Here is a 20,348-nt window from a genome sequence, read left to right on the forward strand (position 1 = left end):
AATAGTAAAATATTTTGGGGAAATACTGGGATGCTGGTAATGAAACACGCTTTCCATAACAAGGTATATTCGCAACTGTCAACTACCAACATACATGACACCTCCACACTTAATATCAACGGTGTATCAAAACTATGATATAGGTAACTACATGCTATAGTAATAAAATAACTAACATCACTTAACCAGAATCAGGTAACTAATTATAGGACATTTCAAAAGGCAACATTTGAATGTTTATGAAGACATTTTGAGACTTATATCTAGGCCAATAAGGTTTAAACCGTGTACATGGTAAACAACTTGGCAGCATACAGGGGTAGGTCTGATATCTTTTTATTATAATATTTACAGTTACCACTTATGCGGGATCTGCCTTATATTGGCCGCCTACATCTAAGTGTTGATAAGTTATGTGAATGTAAGACCTTATCCGACCTGTTGACTGCCATTACAACTAATAAACTATCAAACTATTTTTCTTAATCTATCTCTAATTGACGTATTCCTCTAATGCGATGAGGCAGGGGCCTAAGCACCATTGGCTGTTGAACTGGGGGTGGCGGCGTTGAATGATGAGAAATAGTCGGCGAGGGATTAATTGCAATTTGCTCGGGAGAACTTATCGCCTGTCCGACAACTTCCTCCGATCCGACCTCGCGGGCACCATCATCCGACACCACACCTACCACTGGACTTACGTCCTCGCCGCCGCCCACCGCTGCGACCGCACCCTCGTGCATCTGATGGGATTGATCTCGGCCTTCATTTGTGTTTGGCCAAGTAATATTAGAAAATCTCGTCCGACGTCTAATTTGATCAATATGCCGGTGTATGAAACCTCCCTGACCGTTATCCACTATGTACCTATTGGAGCCCGTTTTATCGACTACTGTGCCCTTTACCCACTTGTCTTGGCCAGTATAGCTACGCGACCAGACCGGGTCGCCTCGCGCCACAGCGCGCGTGGCGCCCCCTGCCGCCCGCACCTGCCGCTCCTGCGCATTGTGAACCCGTTGTTCAACAATACCATCGCCGCGCAACAAATCTAAACGTGTCCTAAGAGTGTGCCTCATCAAAAGCATCGCTGGGCTTTCCCCGGTCGTGCTTTGTGCACTATTTCTATAGGCCATCAAATAAGTTTGTAAGGCGGCTTCTACGTCTACCTTGTCTCGATACGCCTTCTTTAGGGCGCGTTTACAAAGTTTCACGGCGGCTTCCGCTGCGCCATTAGACGATTGATGATAAATAGGTGAGAAGTACTGTCGTATTCCGTTACGTTTTAAAAAATCCCCGAATTCTACGCTCGTGAAAGGTGGCCCTTGATCAGAAACGATTTCCGCCGGTAACCCGAAACGCGCGAACGTCTCTCGAAGCACTTTAATGACGGATGACGCGTTTGTTCGTGACATTTCGAATATCTCGATCCATTTAGAGCCCGCATCAACTAAGACAAAAAAAACCTTGCTTTTAAATGGTCCCAAAAAATCACAATGTAGTCTACTCCATACCCGTGGTGGGTACGGCCAAGGAGACGGCTGCGCGCGTGCCGGCGCCGGCGCCTCGGCCGCGCACGTGTCGCAGCGCCGGCACAGCGCCTCCACGTCGGCGTCAATACCCGGCCACCACACGTAGCTGCGAGCTAGGGCCTTCGTTTTGACTATGCCCATGTGACTAGTATGCAGCTGCTGTAATATGATCTGTCTTAAATCACACGGTATTATCATTCTATATCCCCACATCAGGCAGCCCCTATCTATATACATTTCGTTACGCCTAACATAAAACGGATTTAGATTTTCTTCCAATTGCCCCGTTGGCCAACCCGATTGCACATACGACATGATTCTAGTCAACAAAATATCTTTTTCTGTAGTCTTCTTTACGTCTTCATTGGTTACTGGTAAAAAATCTTCTACGAAATTAACATAAGTTACCTCCGAACTCGCCTGGTGATCTCTGCCGGTCTGAGGCAAACGCGACAAGGCATCCGCGCAATTTTTAGCTGACGCAACGTACTCGATTTCATAGTCGTATCCTGACAGAAGAACGGCCCAGCGCTGTATTCGTGATGCCGCCATGACTGGTATCCCCACTTTATTACCAAATATATGGGTCAACGGTTTGTGATCCGTTCTTAAAATAAACTTTCTCCCATATAGGAATTGGTGAAATTTCCTAATACCAAAAATAATCCCCAACGCTTCGCGATCGATCTGTGCGTACGCGCGCTCCGCTGTGGTGAGCGCCCGCGACGCATAAGCAATGGGCCGCTCGCCCTCCGCCGTGAGGTGCGATATCACAGCGGCGACGCCGACGCTACTCGCGTCTGAAGTTAGAACTAGCGGTAGCGATACCGAGTAATGCACTAACACTTTACTAGAGCATAATGCACTCTTAACCCTGTCGAACGCAACCTGGCACTCATCATTCCACTCGAATCTTACACCTGCCCTCAGTAACATGTATAAAGGTGCTAATATTGTACTTACGTTTGCCACAAATTTCGAATAATACATAACGAGGCCTATGAATGCCCTTAACTCGGTTATGTTTGTAGGAGTCGGAGTATTTATTATTGCCGTAATCTTGTCCGGACATGTCTGTACTCCGTCCTTGCTAATGACATGGCCTAAGTAATTTACCGTTTTTTGAAAGAACGCGCACTTTTCTTTTTTTACTCGCAAACCAAAAGATTGTAATCTATCAAAGACTTTATGCAAATTCTCGATATGGCTCCTAGTATCCGTACCCGTAATAATAATATCGTCCAGGAAAACCCCTACGTGAGGCAAATCTGCAAACAGCTGTTCTAACCGGCGCTGAAAAATACCCGGGCTGGACGACAATCCGTACACGAGCCGGTTATACATGAAAAGACCCTTATGGGTATTTATTACTGTGACTTTCTTGGACTCATCTAGCTCAAACTGAGCATACGCCTGGGATAAGTCAATTTTACTAAACCGATCTCCGCCGTCGAGGCGCACTAGCAGATCTTCTACCCTAGGCAGTGGATAACGGTCAACTTCAAGAACTTTATTTATAGTCAACTTATAGTCGGCACATATTCTAATATTACCATCTTTCTTCACCACGGGGACGATCGGGGTAGCCCAGTCGGAGCGGTCGACGGGGGTGAGCACGCCGTCACGCACCAGCTGCTCCAGCGCGCGCTCTACCGGCTCGCGCAGTGCGTACGCCAGCGGCCGCGCGCGCAGGAACACCGGCTGCGCCTCAGGCCGCAGGTGTATGCTCACTTGGCCGCCCGTGAACCGGCCCAAACCGTCTTCAAACACCTTAGAGAATCTGGAACTAAATTCCGTTATATTAAAGCCTTCATCTTCGCTATTGACATACCCTAACATATACTCGTCATAGCCGGGTAAGTCAAGTATATTCAAGGCCGCTATCCATTGTCTACCTAAAAGAAGCGTTATACCGTCTTTGATAACATATAAATTTAAATATGACTTCCGATCTCGGTAATTAACTAATGGTTTGATTACTCCTAGCGGTTTAACGAGTTCACCAGTATAATATCTTAACACTACATTACTTTGAAGAATTGGAATCATTATTGGTTTACAGTCAGACACTGATAAATGATTCATGCTAACTACAATTACCTCGTCGCTGTCGTCAGTGTCCATGTCTGTCATCGCTTCCACCCTATGATGCCCCGTCACGTTAGGGCAAACACGTCGCAGGTGCCCCTCGCGATTACACACTCTGCACACATATCGCGCGAATTTGCACTGCGCCGGCGCTTCCGGGTGGGAGCCCCCACAAACTGAGCATTGTCGCTGCCCGCGCTGTCCTGCCGCTGCAGGCTGCCTCGCGGCCGCGCCCGTACGCTGCCCGTTCGTTTGCTGCCCTCGTGTCGAGAAATGCGCGCGCTGCCCAAACTGCCTGTTTACTCCTGATTGCCCGCTGCTAGCCTGCGCCCTATCGCCTGTCGCGACGCTTGCGTTACGCTGCCATGCTCCCGCCATGGCTTGACAATCGGCCACCTTGACCTCAGCCTGCTTTTTGCACGATCCCTCAACCACGGCCGCATCCTTTTCAGCCGCTGCTAAACTGACTGCCAAGCTGTACGCTTTGGCAAAATCTAAGTTTTCTTCTGCGAATAACCGCTGTCGTATCATTTCACTACTTAACCCGCATACCAGCTGATCCCTGAGGCTCTCTTCCAACCAAAGTCCAAACTCACATGTCTTCGACATCCTTTTCAAAATAGCTACATACTCCGCTATACTTTCGTTGGTAGCCTGCTTCCTATGGCGGAATTTATATCGCTCGGCTAATGCACTCGGTTTCGGTTGTAAGTGCCGTTCCATAATGGCGGTTAAGTCCTTAAATGTTTTTTCACTGGGTTTCGTTGGGGTACACAAACTCACTAATAGTTCATAACTTTCGGCTCCCATAACTGTTATTAGTGTGGGAACCTTTAAATCGTCCACAATTTTATTAACCAAAAAGTATTGTTCGAGCCGCTCAATGTATAACCTCCAATCGTCCGTATGGATTTTAAATTCACTTATCTTGCCGACCGACATCGTATTTGCACTTTCTTTTGTTTGCTATTATTACAACTATACGTAGCACGCACGGATTTTTGGTATTCGTCGTCGCCAGTAAAATATTTTGGGGAAATACTGGGATGCTGGTAATGAAACACGCTTTCCATAACAAGGTATATTCGCAACTGTCAACTACCAACATACATGACACTTATGCCAGTGTAATAAGAGCGTAGTACCATATTTATGAGACGATTCTTTCGATACATATTTTTGCACTTGACTGTACGACGACAACCGAAGCTGAGACATCATTCTTTTTTGCAGTTTTTACCTATATGGTAATTAATATCAATCAATCAATCATTTATTATTTCGTCATCATAGGTGTAAAATACATTTAGTACAGGTGATAGGGTGTAATAGATACAGTATAATATAAAAATGAAAAACAATATTACGTGGTAACAACAAAAACAACTTGCGTCGGGCAGCGCAGAATAAATTCCGTCTGGCTCGCGGACGATGTCGACGGAACGGCGCGCAATGAGCGAGCGCACGAGTCTCGCGTCTGTGTGCGCGCACTCACACTTAGATAGCTCCGGCTCCCGCCCACCGCAGCGCGACAGAAACATAGCTTCAAAAATTCGAGATTTGAAAAGTTGCTCAGCTAGGAATTGCTCTTAAGGTCGATATAGACTTCCGTGTCTCATCACTGTCCCTGTACATATCAAGACACATATATAACCTAATTATGTAGTGCAGTGGAGTTTTTTAAATACTTCTTAACGGACGTCATTCATTCCATACCTGTTCTCATACTATCTCAATACCGAATTTCATTTAAATCGGCTCAGCGGTTTAAGCGTAAAGAGGTACACACAGACAATATTTCGTTCGCATTTATAATATAAATAATACAGTAGTGATATCAAAATACGCCCCTGTAACCTTATTTTATGGTAGCAAGGATGACTTAATTCCAAAAATTCTCGATTTTCCTGTCCTGAAAACTGCACAAAAATTACAAAAACTTGATAATAGAAAAGTTCAAGTTCAATAAAAGTTTATAATAAAAACACTTGCTCCTAGTCTATGCGCTCAGCCCAGCGCGCGCGCAGCCCGTAATTTACCCGTCAAACACTTTTTAACGGACGTCATTCATTCCTTATCTGTTCCATTTTTAAATTTCTTTGTTCGATGATTGAGTTCCGTTGTTAATGATTTGGTGTAATGTGATTAGTTGTGGGTGTTATGGCAGCGTATTGTGGGGTAAATGGAGGTAGGATATTTAAGACGATAGTGAAATCGCTACTCCGTACAAACGTAGTCCCCATTTTCCTCCCTGGATATTACACAATTTATTGTATGTTGACCATAGTTATAAATAATTCGTTTGACTTTTTCGATTTGTGGATTATTATACTCATAAGTGTTTCAGAGCGAAATCAAATTACATACAATTTTTAATAGCTCCTTTCTCTTACATCATTTAAATAATTAATTAATATCAAACGAAGGGGAATATCTAAGGTTCATATAGATACCTACATCAGATTGTACTAAAATATTTTCTGTAATGTTAACATTCAGAGAGGAAATAAGGCGAGCGGCCATAAGCCCGGGGTTTGAAAAGTCAAATCAAACGTTATTTTACGTTATTCATGCGCAACTTATCTTGCGCATCTTCTAGCAACGGCTGCATGAAAACACTTTTTTTTTATTCAATGTCAACAAATAACAACTGTCACTTTGCGGATATCTTAAATTTTATAATGTATTTTATAATCGTTCGTAAGGAGCTCCAGTCGTGCGTCGGAGCTGACACACACACTTTTTGTTGTGTCGACCTCAAATTGTGACAGAGCACAAAACAAAAGGTCTCGTATAATTTTCTAAACACATTCTTCAGTCTAGCCAAAGACACCGAGACGGCGTTGAAATTTTAAATTTTAAAATTCGAAACAGACCTTGACAAAAACAAAATCGGAACAACATAGCGACGAAATTCGCCAAAAACAACAACCATAACATACATAATGCAGATTATTTGGGCAATTTTGAACTTAAAAAGTATGTAGTTAAGGTTGAATGCGAATGCAAAAGGTATATTGTTGATGTAGATTACCAAATACAGATTATGTAGACGATATTGAACTTTGAATGTATGTCAGTAAGTGTGTGTGTGAATGAAAAGGTAATGTTGTAGAGGAGATGTAAAGCGATACCACTAACACCACATATCTTGTTAGGTGTTCGGATGGTGGAGTTGAGTAAGTTGTTTTTTGGACATTTTTGGGGTTCTGTTACGAAATGAAATTCACTATAATTTTAAAATAAAGATTTTCTCAAATAATCATATAGGAATTCTAACTTTCATTTAATTTCACCGCCAATAAGCCGACGCCTGTTGATTTGTATATACTGCTTAATATGTGTAGAAAATTTCGTTTTTTTTTTTTAAGAAATAGGCTAAGCTTTATTTTTTTAGCTAACAAGATGTTGTCCCTCTTGTAGTCGAGTTCATAAATATGAATACATTTTATCACCTTATTGAAATGGATTGAAGAAAGGTATACATAAAAAAAAACTTAAGTCTAAGTTTCTAACTAAACATACTTAAGCTACTTCAGTCAAAACACAATTAAATTATTAGAATGATTATTTTATACTATTAAGTAATGTTTACAGATAGAATACTTATTAGAGCTAGATAAATCACATTTAGTTAATGACGACCGGTTTGGCTCAGTGGGTGCCCACGAAGCTGGTGGTCCCGGGTTCAAAGCCTGGTAAGGGCATTTATTCGTGTGATGAGCATGGATTGTTCCTGAGTCATGGGTGTTTTCTATCTTATATATTATATATATCGTTGTCGCAGTACCCTCAACACAAGCCTTATTGAGCTTACTGTGGGACTTAGTCAATTTGAATAATAATGTCCTATAATATTTATTATTAAAATAAAGTTTTTGGAAAAAAAAACAATAAAACATTTCTGAAGTAAAATTATTATTTTAATAACTCGACCCACGAGAGTTAAAACACGCAGACTTATAAAATACAGAACCCACTACAATAAACAAGTTGTTTAGTTCTTTTTGCCCGTTTGGCTACGACTCGGATGTCGCGGTCGTGTTAGGAAACCAAAAAAACGGAGTTAGCGTCTTCTGTGCACGGAATGTAATGTTATGGAGTTATTTAGTTTGGATAGTTCCAAAAATAAAATTACGAATTTTATTAAAAGTGAGTCGATTGTACAATCACAGACAGTGTCAAAACTGACATATACGCTATCGAGGACGTAATTTACTTTCTATACATCTCGCTCGCACTTATATGGAGGATAAAAAAGGAGAAGGACAACCACAACATTATTACACAAATTGACTAAGCCCCACAGTAAGCTCAATAAGGCTTGTGTTGAGGGTACTTAGACAACGATATATATAATATATAAATATTTATAAATACTTAAATGCATAGAAAACACTCATGACTCAGGAACAAATATCCATGCTCATCACACGAATAAATGCCCTTACCAGGATATGAACCCGGGACCATCGGCTTCGTAGGCAGGGTCACTACCCACTAGGCTAAACTGGTCGTCGTATATATGTATTTTATTTTATATATTTATTATTTGTATGATATATTGTTTTTTGTATACATCGTATCAGTAAGTACGTTTAAGGAAACTAAATGGCATAGTTAATTTGCAAAAAAAATAATTATAAAAAGTAATTAAATGTTGCATATAGCGTTGTTGTAACACGGGCATTACATTTAACTCAACCAAACAATTGAAAACTGTGACACATCATAGTCATTTCGAATATCGATCGTCCGATATAGTACTTACGTTAAGTAGCAAAATGTATCAACTCGTACTAAACACTAATCAATATGTAAACAGGCCCTAAGGCTAGTGTACACACTCGTAAGGGCTTTATAAGATAAAAAGTAATTATTGATTTTCTCCTAGATGGAGTTAATTAGAATACAGGTGTCTTTGAGAAAGTTAATTAATTTAAGCTCAGGATGAACTGTTGAAATGAACGAAAAAAAAAACACGGTGTATATTCTGGGCTACAATTCTTTTATTGCATTTGACACCTAATGACATGACATAAATTTATTAAATTCCGCTACCTAAAGTTTGTCTAATAGAGATCACTTTTTACCGATAAGACCGCATCTTGTTTACCTCTTCTTAATGTGCTGTATTCTTTGTATTTTTTTCTGTATTGAGGTGTGCAATAATGAGTATTTGTATTATATCCTCGTAAGGCCCAAGGTCCTACCTATAGGACTTATTCAGTTCGATGAAATTTAAATCATATTCAATTAGGACAGAGTTGCATTTGTTTTGTTTCGTGCAATTTTCAAACAAAATAAAATCTACTGTATTCCGTGCACTATAGGTTCAAATTCCAGTGGCAAATTCTGGATTTTTCATTTCTATGGCTGGGCCTTAAGAGGGTATTGTATATTATGAGTAGGACTTTGCCCATTAAAAATAAGTCGTATTTACACCTCACTTGAACACTCACAAAAACTGGTAACCACTAACCACAACTCTATTTTAATATCTCACACCTCAAAACAAACGTATAAGTCAGTAAAAGTAAAAACCGGGACCGGTCGCGCCCAAAGGCGTCTAAGTCACTTTTTTACTTTTTGCGTTCGTATGGTGTTATTTTTGTTATTTGCTATTTGCGGCGGTATTCGGCCTTATTTTTTAATGGCTTATAATATGCTTAATTTTTGTTCGACTTTTAAGTTTTGTTAGGTAGGTACATACCTTTTTGCGGTTTTTATGACTTGTTTTCAAGACTTTGATCCAATGCCTATTACGTAGGCATTATGTACTATAGCGGGTATATTTAATTATGCTATCTTAAAAGCTAGAATAGTATACTTTTTTTTAATTTGTAGTATTAGTAGTAGAGCCATTTATTCCAATAAATATTAATAATATTTATTAAATTTGCAATTATTTATAATTTTGTTGTAATTTTATTAAATTTAATTTAATTAATTAATATTTTTTTAAGTTGAATTGAAATTAATTAATTTATAACTTTAATGTTTTTTTTAATATGTACTCGACTAATATAATTTTTAAGTGCTGTGTATATCAACAAAATATGGGACGACACGACAGACCTAAAATAAAGACTTTCAATTTCAAAATTTCCATTTAAACTTAAATTAAACTGTATTTTGATATACTTCTGAATAAAATGTGATAACTATTTAACAAAGCAAAGCCATTACTATGGGTACTAGGCAAGGTATATAATAAATGGAAAACACCAATACCTCAGGAAAAAATATCCGTGCTCATCACAAAAATAAATGCCCTTACCGGGACTAAAACCCGGGCCCATCTTCATAGGCCCACTACCCACTAGGCCAGACCGGTCGTTACTAGATAGATATACCTAACCTCTCTTTAATTATAATTTCATATTTTTCGTTCGTAAACTTTAAAATTCTCAGATTTTTTGGATGATATTTGCATTAAAATATATCAATCTTATTCTGTAATAAAAATATAAATATATCGTATTGGTTACCATGGCAACACACTTATAATATTAGACTAATACCGTTGGAGAAATGCCTCCCCCCCCCCCAGGTCCGTCCCCTGCAAAAGGGTGCCCATAATTCTACCTACATTCCCTCGCTGGATGGCAATGAAAAAAGCATTCGAATAATAGCCAATAAACTACTGATTAGCTACGTGAAATAAAAAAATAATGATAACCTTCCAAAATTTTACAAAAAAAAGTATTCGAATTTTTGCAATTTTCCCCATTCTCTGGCCTAGGAATGAGGCACCCGAAGTCTCATATAGTCTTTTTTTGAACTTCGGAAAAGGCTTCGTTAAAATTAAAAGGCAATAATAACAATAGCGATTATAACAGGTCGAATAGCGCTAAAAGCGACAATGGTTATACTTTTTGTTAAAAGGCTGCCGAGTGGACTTTCTGATAGTTTTATTTCGTCTCACTTTTCATTTTGGGAGTTAAATTTTTGCTTTTTGACATGTTAGGAGCGTGTTAGTTGATATTAGCAGAGACTAGAAAATATAGGAGAACGACAACTTCCATATAATACGGTTTGATCATTTTTGTTTAATTTACGTTTGCAAATGCCAATTAGGGTAAAGGCACCTATTACCGTGGTAGTTAAGGAACTTTTCAAAAGAGATCCAAAAATTAAGGGTATCAATGCTGTCTAACAGCCAGGAATATTTTTTTTTCATCAGAGCATTTAATGAACTTTCCGTTTCACACGTTTTTGGATTCATTTTGGGTTATTATATGTATTAAAATATTTTTTGAAGCCAAAATGACCAAATCTTCTATTACCGTGGCAAGGGCCAGGCTGTGATTCTATTATCGCGAATTGAGCTTTCATTACCGAGGGTACAATTGGCATGATTTTTCTGCACTCGTTAATAGAAACCAAACTCAAAATTCGAAACCTAATACCGAGGGTTAAAACAATAATAACGACGTGGGTTCTGTATATTATTTTTGTGTCATTAAGTTTAATAATGACACAAAAATAAAAAATAAAACTATAGGAGTATGTTTAAAAATAAGAGATATGATATATTCGAAGAGATTATAATTACACTTTGGCACAATCAAATACTATTAAATAGTTAACTTACCAAGTACCCACGAGTACCTGTATAACAAGTTATAAGTTGAATGTTTTACATGTAAAACAACAAAAATTATTGTTAGTAAAGTTTTACTAAGGACGTATATGACAAATAGGCCTGCCTGTTATTAAATAAAGTAAATTTTAAATGCTATAAAGATTGATAAGAATGTGTCTTACTGACAATTAGCTGCACAAAAAAAAACAAGTAAGTAACATTTTCTCATAAGGCACAGCGTAAATTATAGTCAAAATTTTATAAGCTGGACGTTTACTACCTGTTGAAAGTTTACCACAGTGAAATGGTAAACGTCCACCTCATAAAATTTCGACTATATATAAAAACATGAAAATTTTTAATTCTAATATTTTTGATAAGGTAATTAAGTTAAATAAAGTCTCTCACATATTGTGTGTTATAATTTACCCGTTTATAATTAACAAATCACAGTACTTTTCTTATTGCTTATTCTTATAGCTAAAAAAATCATGTCTGAGATTTTGGACTACTGTATAAATAAAATAATTATATAAAAAAAAAATAATCGGAACTGTCCAGCAGACCCTTCCTTGTCAGAGTAATAACTGAATCAGAAAACAGAAGAATTTCTAAATTTTTCTAAGAAAGAAAGTCTAAATTTTATCAACGAAATCTGTACTTGCGGTACCCTAAATGCGATATTTCAATACAATACCAAATAGTCACTCGGTAATAGATAACTCTTTAAGAGCCTATTACCGACCCATTCGATATTTCTCTGGGTCGGTAATAGATTTCTATACATTCTATTACCGAGGGTAATCTGATCATACCATCGGTAATAGGCTTAATTTGGAGTTTAATTAAACCTAATTCCGACCCATAAAAAGAATAAAACAGATGGTTTTTCAAATCAAATCAAACACGTATATTACAAGCTTCTTGTAAAGACAAAATCACATAACTGGCAAGTAAATTTTAGGTTTTAACTCAAAATAAAAAAAAGTTGACAGATTAAGGGTTCCCATAGAAACAAGGAAATCGGTGCTGAAGTTTTTGTCAAAATTTAAGGGTTAGTTGAATACTTTCCATACCACGGAAATAGCTCTTTAATAGCGTGAATAGATCAAGATTGGAATAAATAAAAGAAATTATAAAATTGATAATTTGTACCAAAACTAAAGAGTAAATAACAAAACTACCACTTTTTTTATTACCGTGGCATACCACGGAATTACTTACCACAGAAATAATTGGCGCCTATCACCGCTGTATTTTATTTTCAATTTTAAACGTATTTTCCGGTCAAAAACTAAGTTAAAAGTAATTCAAAATCGTGTAGAAAACAATACACAACCTCTTAAAAGGCATTGCACTAGTTTATTTGCCATAACTATTACGTAAAACACTAAGTAAGATTGGAGTGCACTTACCTGTGGTGTCACGCGTCAGTATGGAACAACCGGTTCTTGCGCCGCCGTCGCACAAACTGACGAATCGCGAGTTTTTGTTACACTCACACAAATGCACACTAATGGGCACGATAGACCAATGAATGAGCTTGTTTTGTGTATGCTTTATTTCTTAGGGAATAGATCTGTTTGCTTGCAAAATGAGTATTTGTAAACACCGCGGTGTTAGACGTCGATTTTGATACCCGCGTTAATAGCCGCCGTTACCCTATGTGTTTGCAAATGCCAATCTCATTAGCTCATTGCCCATGTAAATAAACACACATAGGTACAGATATTTAGAGGAACACTATTTTGGCGAAAATAGGTGGTGGACCCGGGTATGTCCTTAAACTACGTCCAAAAGAGAGGTATGGGCAATGTGAATGTCATCTCGCCTTGTGTGGTAGGGCACAGCACAGCAAATGTCATTCCAGATCTAGAGCAGAACCCAACTGGGGAAGTACCTTCACCTTACAGAAAACCGCAGCCAAATAACACTTGACCCTACTCATAGTGTTGTGTTCCTGCCGGTGAGTAAGGTTGCCAGAGCTCAACGAGGGGGGTGGGGTTAGGGTCGGCAACGCACATGTAACTCCTCTGGAATTGCAGGTGTACATAGGCTACGGAGACTGCTTACCATCGGGCAGGCCGTATGCTTGTTTGCCACCGACATAGTATAAAAAAAAAAGGTGTGACTCGGACTAACACAAAAACATGTAATGACGGGTACTGGATGAGCGATGTTGGAGCAGGAACGCAGCGTAGCGAGTGAGAGGGACAGCGCGAACTTGTTTTTTAAATATTATATCTCTAAAATGTGTGACTTGGACGGCACGATAACGTGTACTGCTGCTCATAAATTATATTTGTTGTTGGGTTTGGATAGGAAGTATAATAAGAAGTTATTTCGTACGCCAAAAGGCACATCATAGCTGATCCTTAGAATACTGAGTTACAACCTATTTATGTACCTGTGATGAACGAATAAATAATTGAATTGAATTGAATACGTTATTCACTATTTTTGCATTTTAACTTTGTGTGTAAAAAGTGACCCTTAATAAAAAATATATGCGACGTTTTCAGCCAAAAGGCACCACATGTCGGTAAGGATTTCAAATTGAAGCTGAAATAGCGCCTCATTCACAACCGACATAAAGAAATGAATAAATATTATAGGGACATTCTTACAAAAATTGACTAAGTCCCACAGTAAGCTCAATAACTTGTGTTGTGGGTACTCAGAAAACGATGTATACAATATACAAATACTTAAATACATAGAAAACACCCTTGACTCAGAAACAAATAACTATGCACATCACACAAATAAATATATTAAATACATATATGTATATAAAGTAATGGATCAGTTTAAATGCTGTAAACCTGTCTGTTGTGTTGCACGATGAATCTATTTACCACTCAGTATCAACTCCTATGTTTCCACAATATAACTTGAAAAATGTTTCGGCACTGTTTGTCTTCTCCGTAGTCCATTTATTGTATCTTTTCATGTAATGACTGTTTGTTGCCATAATAAAATAAAATAAAAAATAAATTCATTTATTTGTTGCTGAGTCATGGGTGTTTTATATGTGGTGAAGTATTTATATAATATATTTATATATTATATCGTTGTCTACGAGTACGTACCCACAACACAACCCTTCTTGAGCTTACCGTGGGACTTAGTCAAATGTTCAATATTTAATTATTTTTTATTTTACCTAAGAAAGTGGCAGCTGATAACACTGATAAATACGAAGGTCGGTTCTCGAATGACTCCCATTCCAACGATCAAAATCGTCTATAATGGTCTAGGCCCCAACCCGCGTCGGACATGCGTGGGCGGCGCGCCGTGATGTATATATAATTGTGACGCCCTGCGCACGCCCATACGAATTTGGTGCACCTTGACGGACAGAAGCAGTGGCGTCGATATATAATAAATAAAATGCCTTTATTATACATCGATTTAGTTAATTGGTAATTAATTTAGATAAATACGTCTGATATTGTTCTGCATGTTAGATTATATAATTATTAGATTTAGAACTTAGATTTAAGGAATTTTAGTAAGTAGTTATATTCAAATACAATTATTATATTGTTCATGAATAAATAAATAATAAAAATATTACTAGATCTAAAATCATATATCTACACTATTCTACAAAAAGCCGCTATATTAAATACATGCCGAATTGTGAGAAAATTTATGCAACTTGACACAGAAAATAATACCCCGGAAACAACTTAAATTTAACAACCCCCGCTGCATTTACTTGGTAAATAACCCGTAAATGTAGCTGATTACCAGCCTAGAGCTGAGAAAACCAACCCTTTCGATAATAATAATAAATTTATTAATATTGATCATTGTGATTATTATATTTACTATTTACTAAGTTGTTATGTTTCCTTGGTTATAAGTTCCACCTAATTTTAGTTTTACTTCGTGGCATCAAGCTGAAGTGAAGACCTTTATTCAGTAAACACGACCCGTATTCAGTGATGGGCATTCAAGAATAAAATCATGATTGGAATATGAATTTGTAAGAATAAAATCACGTTGATTTTATTCCCATCAAAATTATTTCAAATAATTCCGTCTGGAATAATTCTTCGCTGAGGAAATTGAATGGAAATAAATTATTCTTCTTCAAACAAAAAAAAATCATGAACGTCAGGAAGTGGTAGTAAATCGACTTGCAAGATTGACCTAACAACAACTTCAAACTTCATTCCAATTCTAAATAACATGTTATTTCACTAAAACTTTATTAAGAATAAGTCCATTTCTGGAATAATTATTCCGTCTTTTATTCTTTATTTAAAATAATAATATAGTTCAATGTTTTTTTTAGAACAATAATAACTGCATCAATAAATTGCTCTGATATTTAGATTAAGATGATATTTGTAAAATTTGACGATTTAAAAGTGCTTGTTGCTAGGCCTATTTGAATAAAGAATATTTTGACTTGACTTGACTTGACTAAAAATTGCATGATTTATTCCATTTCATGATATTTTAAAATAAAAAGGGATGAATTTATATATTCCAACACAATGGAATAAGAATAAAATTTCTGTTTTTATTCTTATTCTTATTCGAATTGATTTTTGCCCTACACTGCCCTTATTTATAAATTAAATTATTTAATGCCGTTCGACTCCCCACATCCCTATATTCCACGATAACCACACCATTCCCACGGCGCAGCTCCACTAATTATTGACTTATTCTTAACAGCCTAAACGGGTATCACTTTTAATTGTCTTTAAAAATACATGTCTTTGTTACGATAACGCCTTGTCATTGTGTTGGAATGTTTTGATTACAGTATAACGGTTTCAAAGCAAAATCATATCAAAAAAAATATTTTTCTACTCGTCGACTGTAATGGTTGAATTAAGATTTCGAATAGCAAACTATAATTGCGTAATTTACATGTATAGGCTCCCACTCAACTATAAGATTCATTTCGATACGCTGTAGTCAATTATAAAAATATTTATTACCAATCGCGTGCCGCTGGCCGCGCTCCCATAGAAAAGACTAAAAGGACGCGGGGCGAGGGGCGGGTATCTACGAGTAGACCTAACATTTGAGATTTGACGTATATTAAAATTCGAATCTGGTCTTTAGTTACGAATTAGGGTCAGGTATTTTTTAAGCTTCGGTAGAGAGTATCATTTTGTACCATTTGGCGTTGAAACTCTAGGTCCATGGAGTCCCAGCGCGCACAAGTTTTTTGGAGAATCATCATCACACGCGCACGCAAACGTACACGCACACGGACACGCACACGCACACGCACGCACACGGACACACTCACACACACACACACACACACACCCACACCCCCCCCCCCCCACACACACACACGAGCACGCACACGCGCACGCAAACGTACACGCACACGGACACTCACACGCACGCACGCACGCACACACTCACACACACACACACTCTCTCTCTCTCTCTCTCTCTCACACACACACACACACACACACACACACACACACACACACACACACACACACACACACAAACACACACACAAACACACACGCGCACACACACACACACACATGCACGCCCGCACATTTGTTTTCATCTAAAATCGCATGCAATTTAATGCAAGGTCAATAAAGGCTTTTAAAGTTTAGTTTGTGCATATTTGTATAAATTGAGACTAATTTAATTTAGTATTATTTGTTGCAGAGCGGTGATACCGAAGAGATGATGGCACTACTCCGCTGCGATTCGTGCCGAAAGCACTAGTTGCGACCAATCATCAACCAATCGCATTGTGGCGTTAGACTGTACGATTAGATGGAATTCGAGTGCGTGACACCGCTGTACTGGCCCCATTCTTATTGCCCGTAAGGTCTGTCCTTAGATATATGTCAATACATTCTAGCAAAACAAACGTCAAAGAAAGTCAAAGGCTATTGGTATATTATATTCCAATAGACTTTGACTTGCTCTGACGTTTGTATTGCTTACCCTTACTATTTTTTTTATACTACGTCGGTGGCAAACAAGCATACGGTCCGCCTGATGGTAAACAGTCTCCGTAGCCTATGTACGCCTGCAACTCCAAAGGAGTTACATGCGCATTTCCTGTAAGTTAAATAAATAAATCTATGTGTTGGTTTTGAAAATAAAAGAAATTAACGTTTGCTTTCGGAGCCTACTTTATAAATAACTTAAATATGTTTTCTTTAATTAAAATGGGTGTGTGAATTCGCACCACGTCCAGACATGGTGACCGGCATTAAAATGGGTGTGTGAATTCGCACCACGTCCAGACATGGCGACCGGCATTCCGTCTTCTGCAATTAGTAGCCATCAACATTCTGGTTCTTCAGCTCTTGTCTTTTATTTAGGGTTCCGTAAGGTCCAGGGGCAGAACCTAAACTAGCTCTTTTTTTCTTTTTCCACGCGTTGTCCCGGCATTTTTGCCACGGCTCATGGGAGCCTGGGGTCCGCTTGACAACTAATCCCAAGATTTGGCGTAGACACTAGTTTTTACGAAAGCGACTGCCATCTGACCTTCCAACCCAGAGGGGGTAAACTAGGCCTTGTTGGGATTAGTCCGGTTTCCTCACGATGTTTTCCTTCACCGAAAAGCGACTGGTAAATATCAAATGATATTTCATACATAAGTTCCGAAAAACTCATTGGTACGAGCCGGGGTTTGAACCCGCGACCTCCGGATTGCAAGTCGCACGCTCTTACCGCAAGGCCACCAGCGAAAAATAAACACATTATTGCGCAAAACATATACAGTGAAACCTTGATAATCCGGTACTTCAATGGTCCAATAGACCCAGTAATCCGGCACTAAAATAGGGGTGAAAGTGATCATTATTCATTATGTCTAAATTTATTATGTGCGCTTACAGTATCACTTTTGAATATCTTCATAAATGCCTAAAATCTAGATAACAGTGCAATTTTCTTTGAATTTAGTAGTTTAGTATTGTGTATTGTTTCGACGTACTAAAAACCACATCAATATTGATAAAGTTAAGTTAATATAATACAGAATTGCTCTAACTTCCAGTAATCCAAATTTTCCAGTAATCCGGCTCTTTGGTGCCAGCATTAGTGCCGGATTAGTGAGATTGTAGGTCCTGTCCGGATAAAAAGATAATGTCATCTAAGATGTGTCCCATTTGCCGCTATGCACTCTTTGACAACTTAGTAACTTCAGAGTAAAATGAGGCGAAGAAACCTTGATTTTTTTTTAATTTTAATTTTGAAAAAAAAAAATAGAAATTAAAAAAAGTGTAATATATTTTTTTGGGAACAAATCAAATTATTTTGAACTAATAATTTTAATGTGTGTTTTTGTTTTCACACTACTATACAGGGTGATCAATCCAAAACGGTCGGTATGGAGAAGTCAGAAACTATAAGAGATAGCCACATCTGTTCTTAGGAAACATGGCTTCGATTTTAAATTTAATAATTATGACACTCAATATTTTTTTAATCTCTCATACATTACCGGGAATCGAACCTGCTCGAAGTCATGTAAACAATGTTAGGTATAAATTATGCGAGTTTTTTCGTTGTTATTGTTGATAATACGTCACAATGTCATTATTATTGAATTTAAAATCAAAGCCATGTTTCCTAAGAACTGTACCCCTAGTGTAACTTTGATTGACATCATAACGTGACGAACGCGTTTGCGTTAAGTCTCATTTTGTATAGGATTTTGAGTTTCCAAAACGTCCCGCTTGGCGCGCTCTTTCGAAATCCAATACAAAATGAGACTAAACGCAAACGCGTACGTCACGTTTGGAAATCGAATTTATTTACACTATATTCTTACCCCAGGAGATACACACAATGTTTTTCATCACACTTACGAAGAAAAATTTAATAAAAGATTAAATACGGTGACATATCAAACATTCGTCCTTCATTTTGTAATTTCTTGACAGGTTAGGCATCGAAGGCACAGACCTATTCGGCATTCAGCCACGATTAAAAATTATGTAAAAATATTTTAAACTGCTGTTAAACCACACACACAAACCTCCTCAAGGTTTTGCCTACGATGGGTCTTGTATTAAACTGTAGACTGTAACTTGTTTGTTTATACAATAAATAAATAAATAAAATAATCAAATTAAATAATTATAAACATAAAACAAAAATATTAATTTATAAACGTAAATATTTTAAAGTAAAACTAATTTATACTACTTGGTTTGTATGAAAAAGTGACATAATTATAAAAAAAGCTATAACTCCCTAGGGAGTTATAGCTTTTTTTTTCACAATCCTTAACTTCCGCGGGAACAATAATGGGCCTTTTTCCTTCAGTACACCTGCATGAAATAAGATATTTTTCGAGCATGTGTGATGAAAAGTATATACCGAACCTGAATTGCATAAAATAGTCCATCTTAACCTAGTTTTTGCAGCTCAATGTAATCGGCGACAAAGTCACCGCGCGCTCAAAACAACATTTTTAGAATCGATCTTTTTGTGAGCTCCTTAATGTAATGTTTTAAATATTTAATTATAATTATACAGATTGAACGTGGAGATAACTGCTAATTTGATAAAGTTGAGTTTGAGCAGCTTAAATGTAATATTAATTGGGAAATTGGGGTAATATGGGATTGAGGACAGCTGGAGGAGGACTTACGGACGCAAATGCTGAGAATGAGTTGAGAATCACGAATAACTGACAGACTGATATCGTCCGGCAAACAGTACCCCTAGTGTAAATTTATTCGATGGCGTAACGTGACGTACGCGTTTGCGTTAAGTCTCATTGTGTATGGGATTTTGAGTCTCCAAAAAGTTCCGCTTGGCGCGCTGTATCTATATCCCATACTAAATGAGACTTAACGCAAACGCATATGTTACGTTTCGAAATCGATAAAATTTACACTAAGAGCTCAGAACCCCTAGTGTACATTTATTCGATAGTGTGACGTGACGTACGCATTTGCGTTAAGTCTCATTTTGTATGGGATTTAGAAGCAGCGCGCCAAGCGGGACGTTTTGGAAACTCAAAATCCAATACAAAATGAGACTTAACGCAAACGCGTACGTCACGTCAAGCTATCGAATAAATTTTCACTAGCGGTACTGGTAGTTAGTGGACCCCTTAAAGGGAATTAATCGACATTCATGCCAATATCATTTCTTCCTATTCGCAATTC

The 20,348-nt window shown here is 37.8% G+C and overlaps 1 protein-coding gene across 1 annotated transcript; it reads right to left on the reverse strand.

The window, feature by feature from the left end:
* Positions 1-3,172: 3,172 nt before the first annotated feature.
* On the reverse strand, positions 3,173-4,739 carry LOC133532107 (uncharacterized). Its single transcript, XM_061870607.1, has 2 exons — positions 3,630-4,739; positions 3,173-3,315 (listed from the first exon to the last, which is right to left on the reverse strand). The coding sequence occupies exons 1-2, from the start codon at positions 4,557-4,559 to the stop codon at positions 3,301-3,303; spliced, it is 945 nt and encodes a 314-aa protein (XP_061726591.1). The 5' UTR covers positions 4,560-4,739; the 3' UTR covers positions 3,173-3,300.
* Positions 4,740-20,348: the final 15,609 nt, after the last annotated feature.

This window comes from Cydia pomonella, chromosome 26, assembly GCF_033807575.1.
Source record: "Cydia pomonella isolate Wapato2018A chromosome 26, ilCydPomo1, whole genome shotgun sequence".
Lineage (NCBI taxonomy): Eukaryota > Metazoa > Arthropoda > Insecta > Lepidoptera > Tortricidae > Cydia > Cydia pomonella.

Coding starts and splice junctions, on each gene's coding strand:
- LOC133532107 (XM_061870607.1), bottom strand. CDS start 4,559: ATGTCGGTCGGCAAGATAAGTGAATTTAAAATCCATACGGACGATTGG.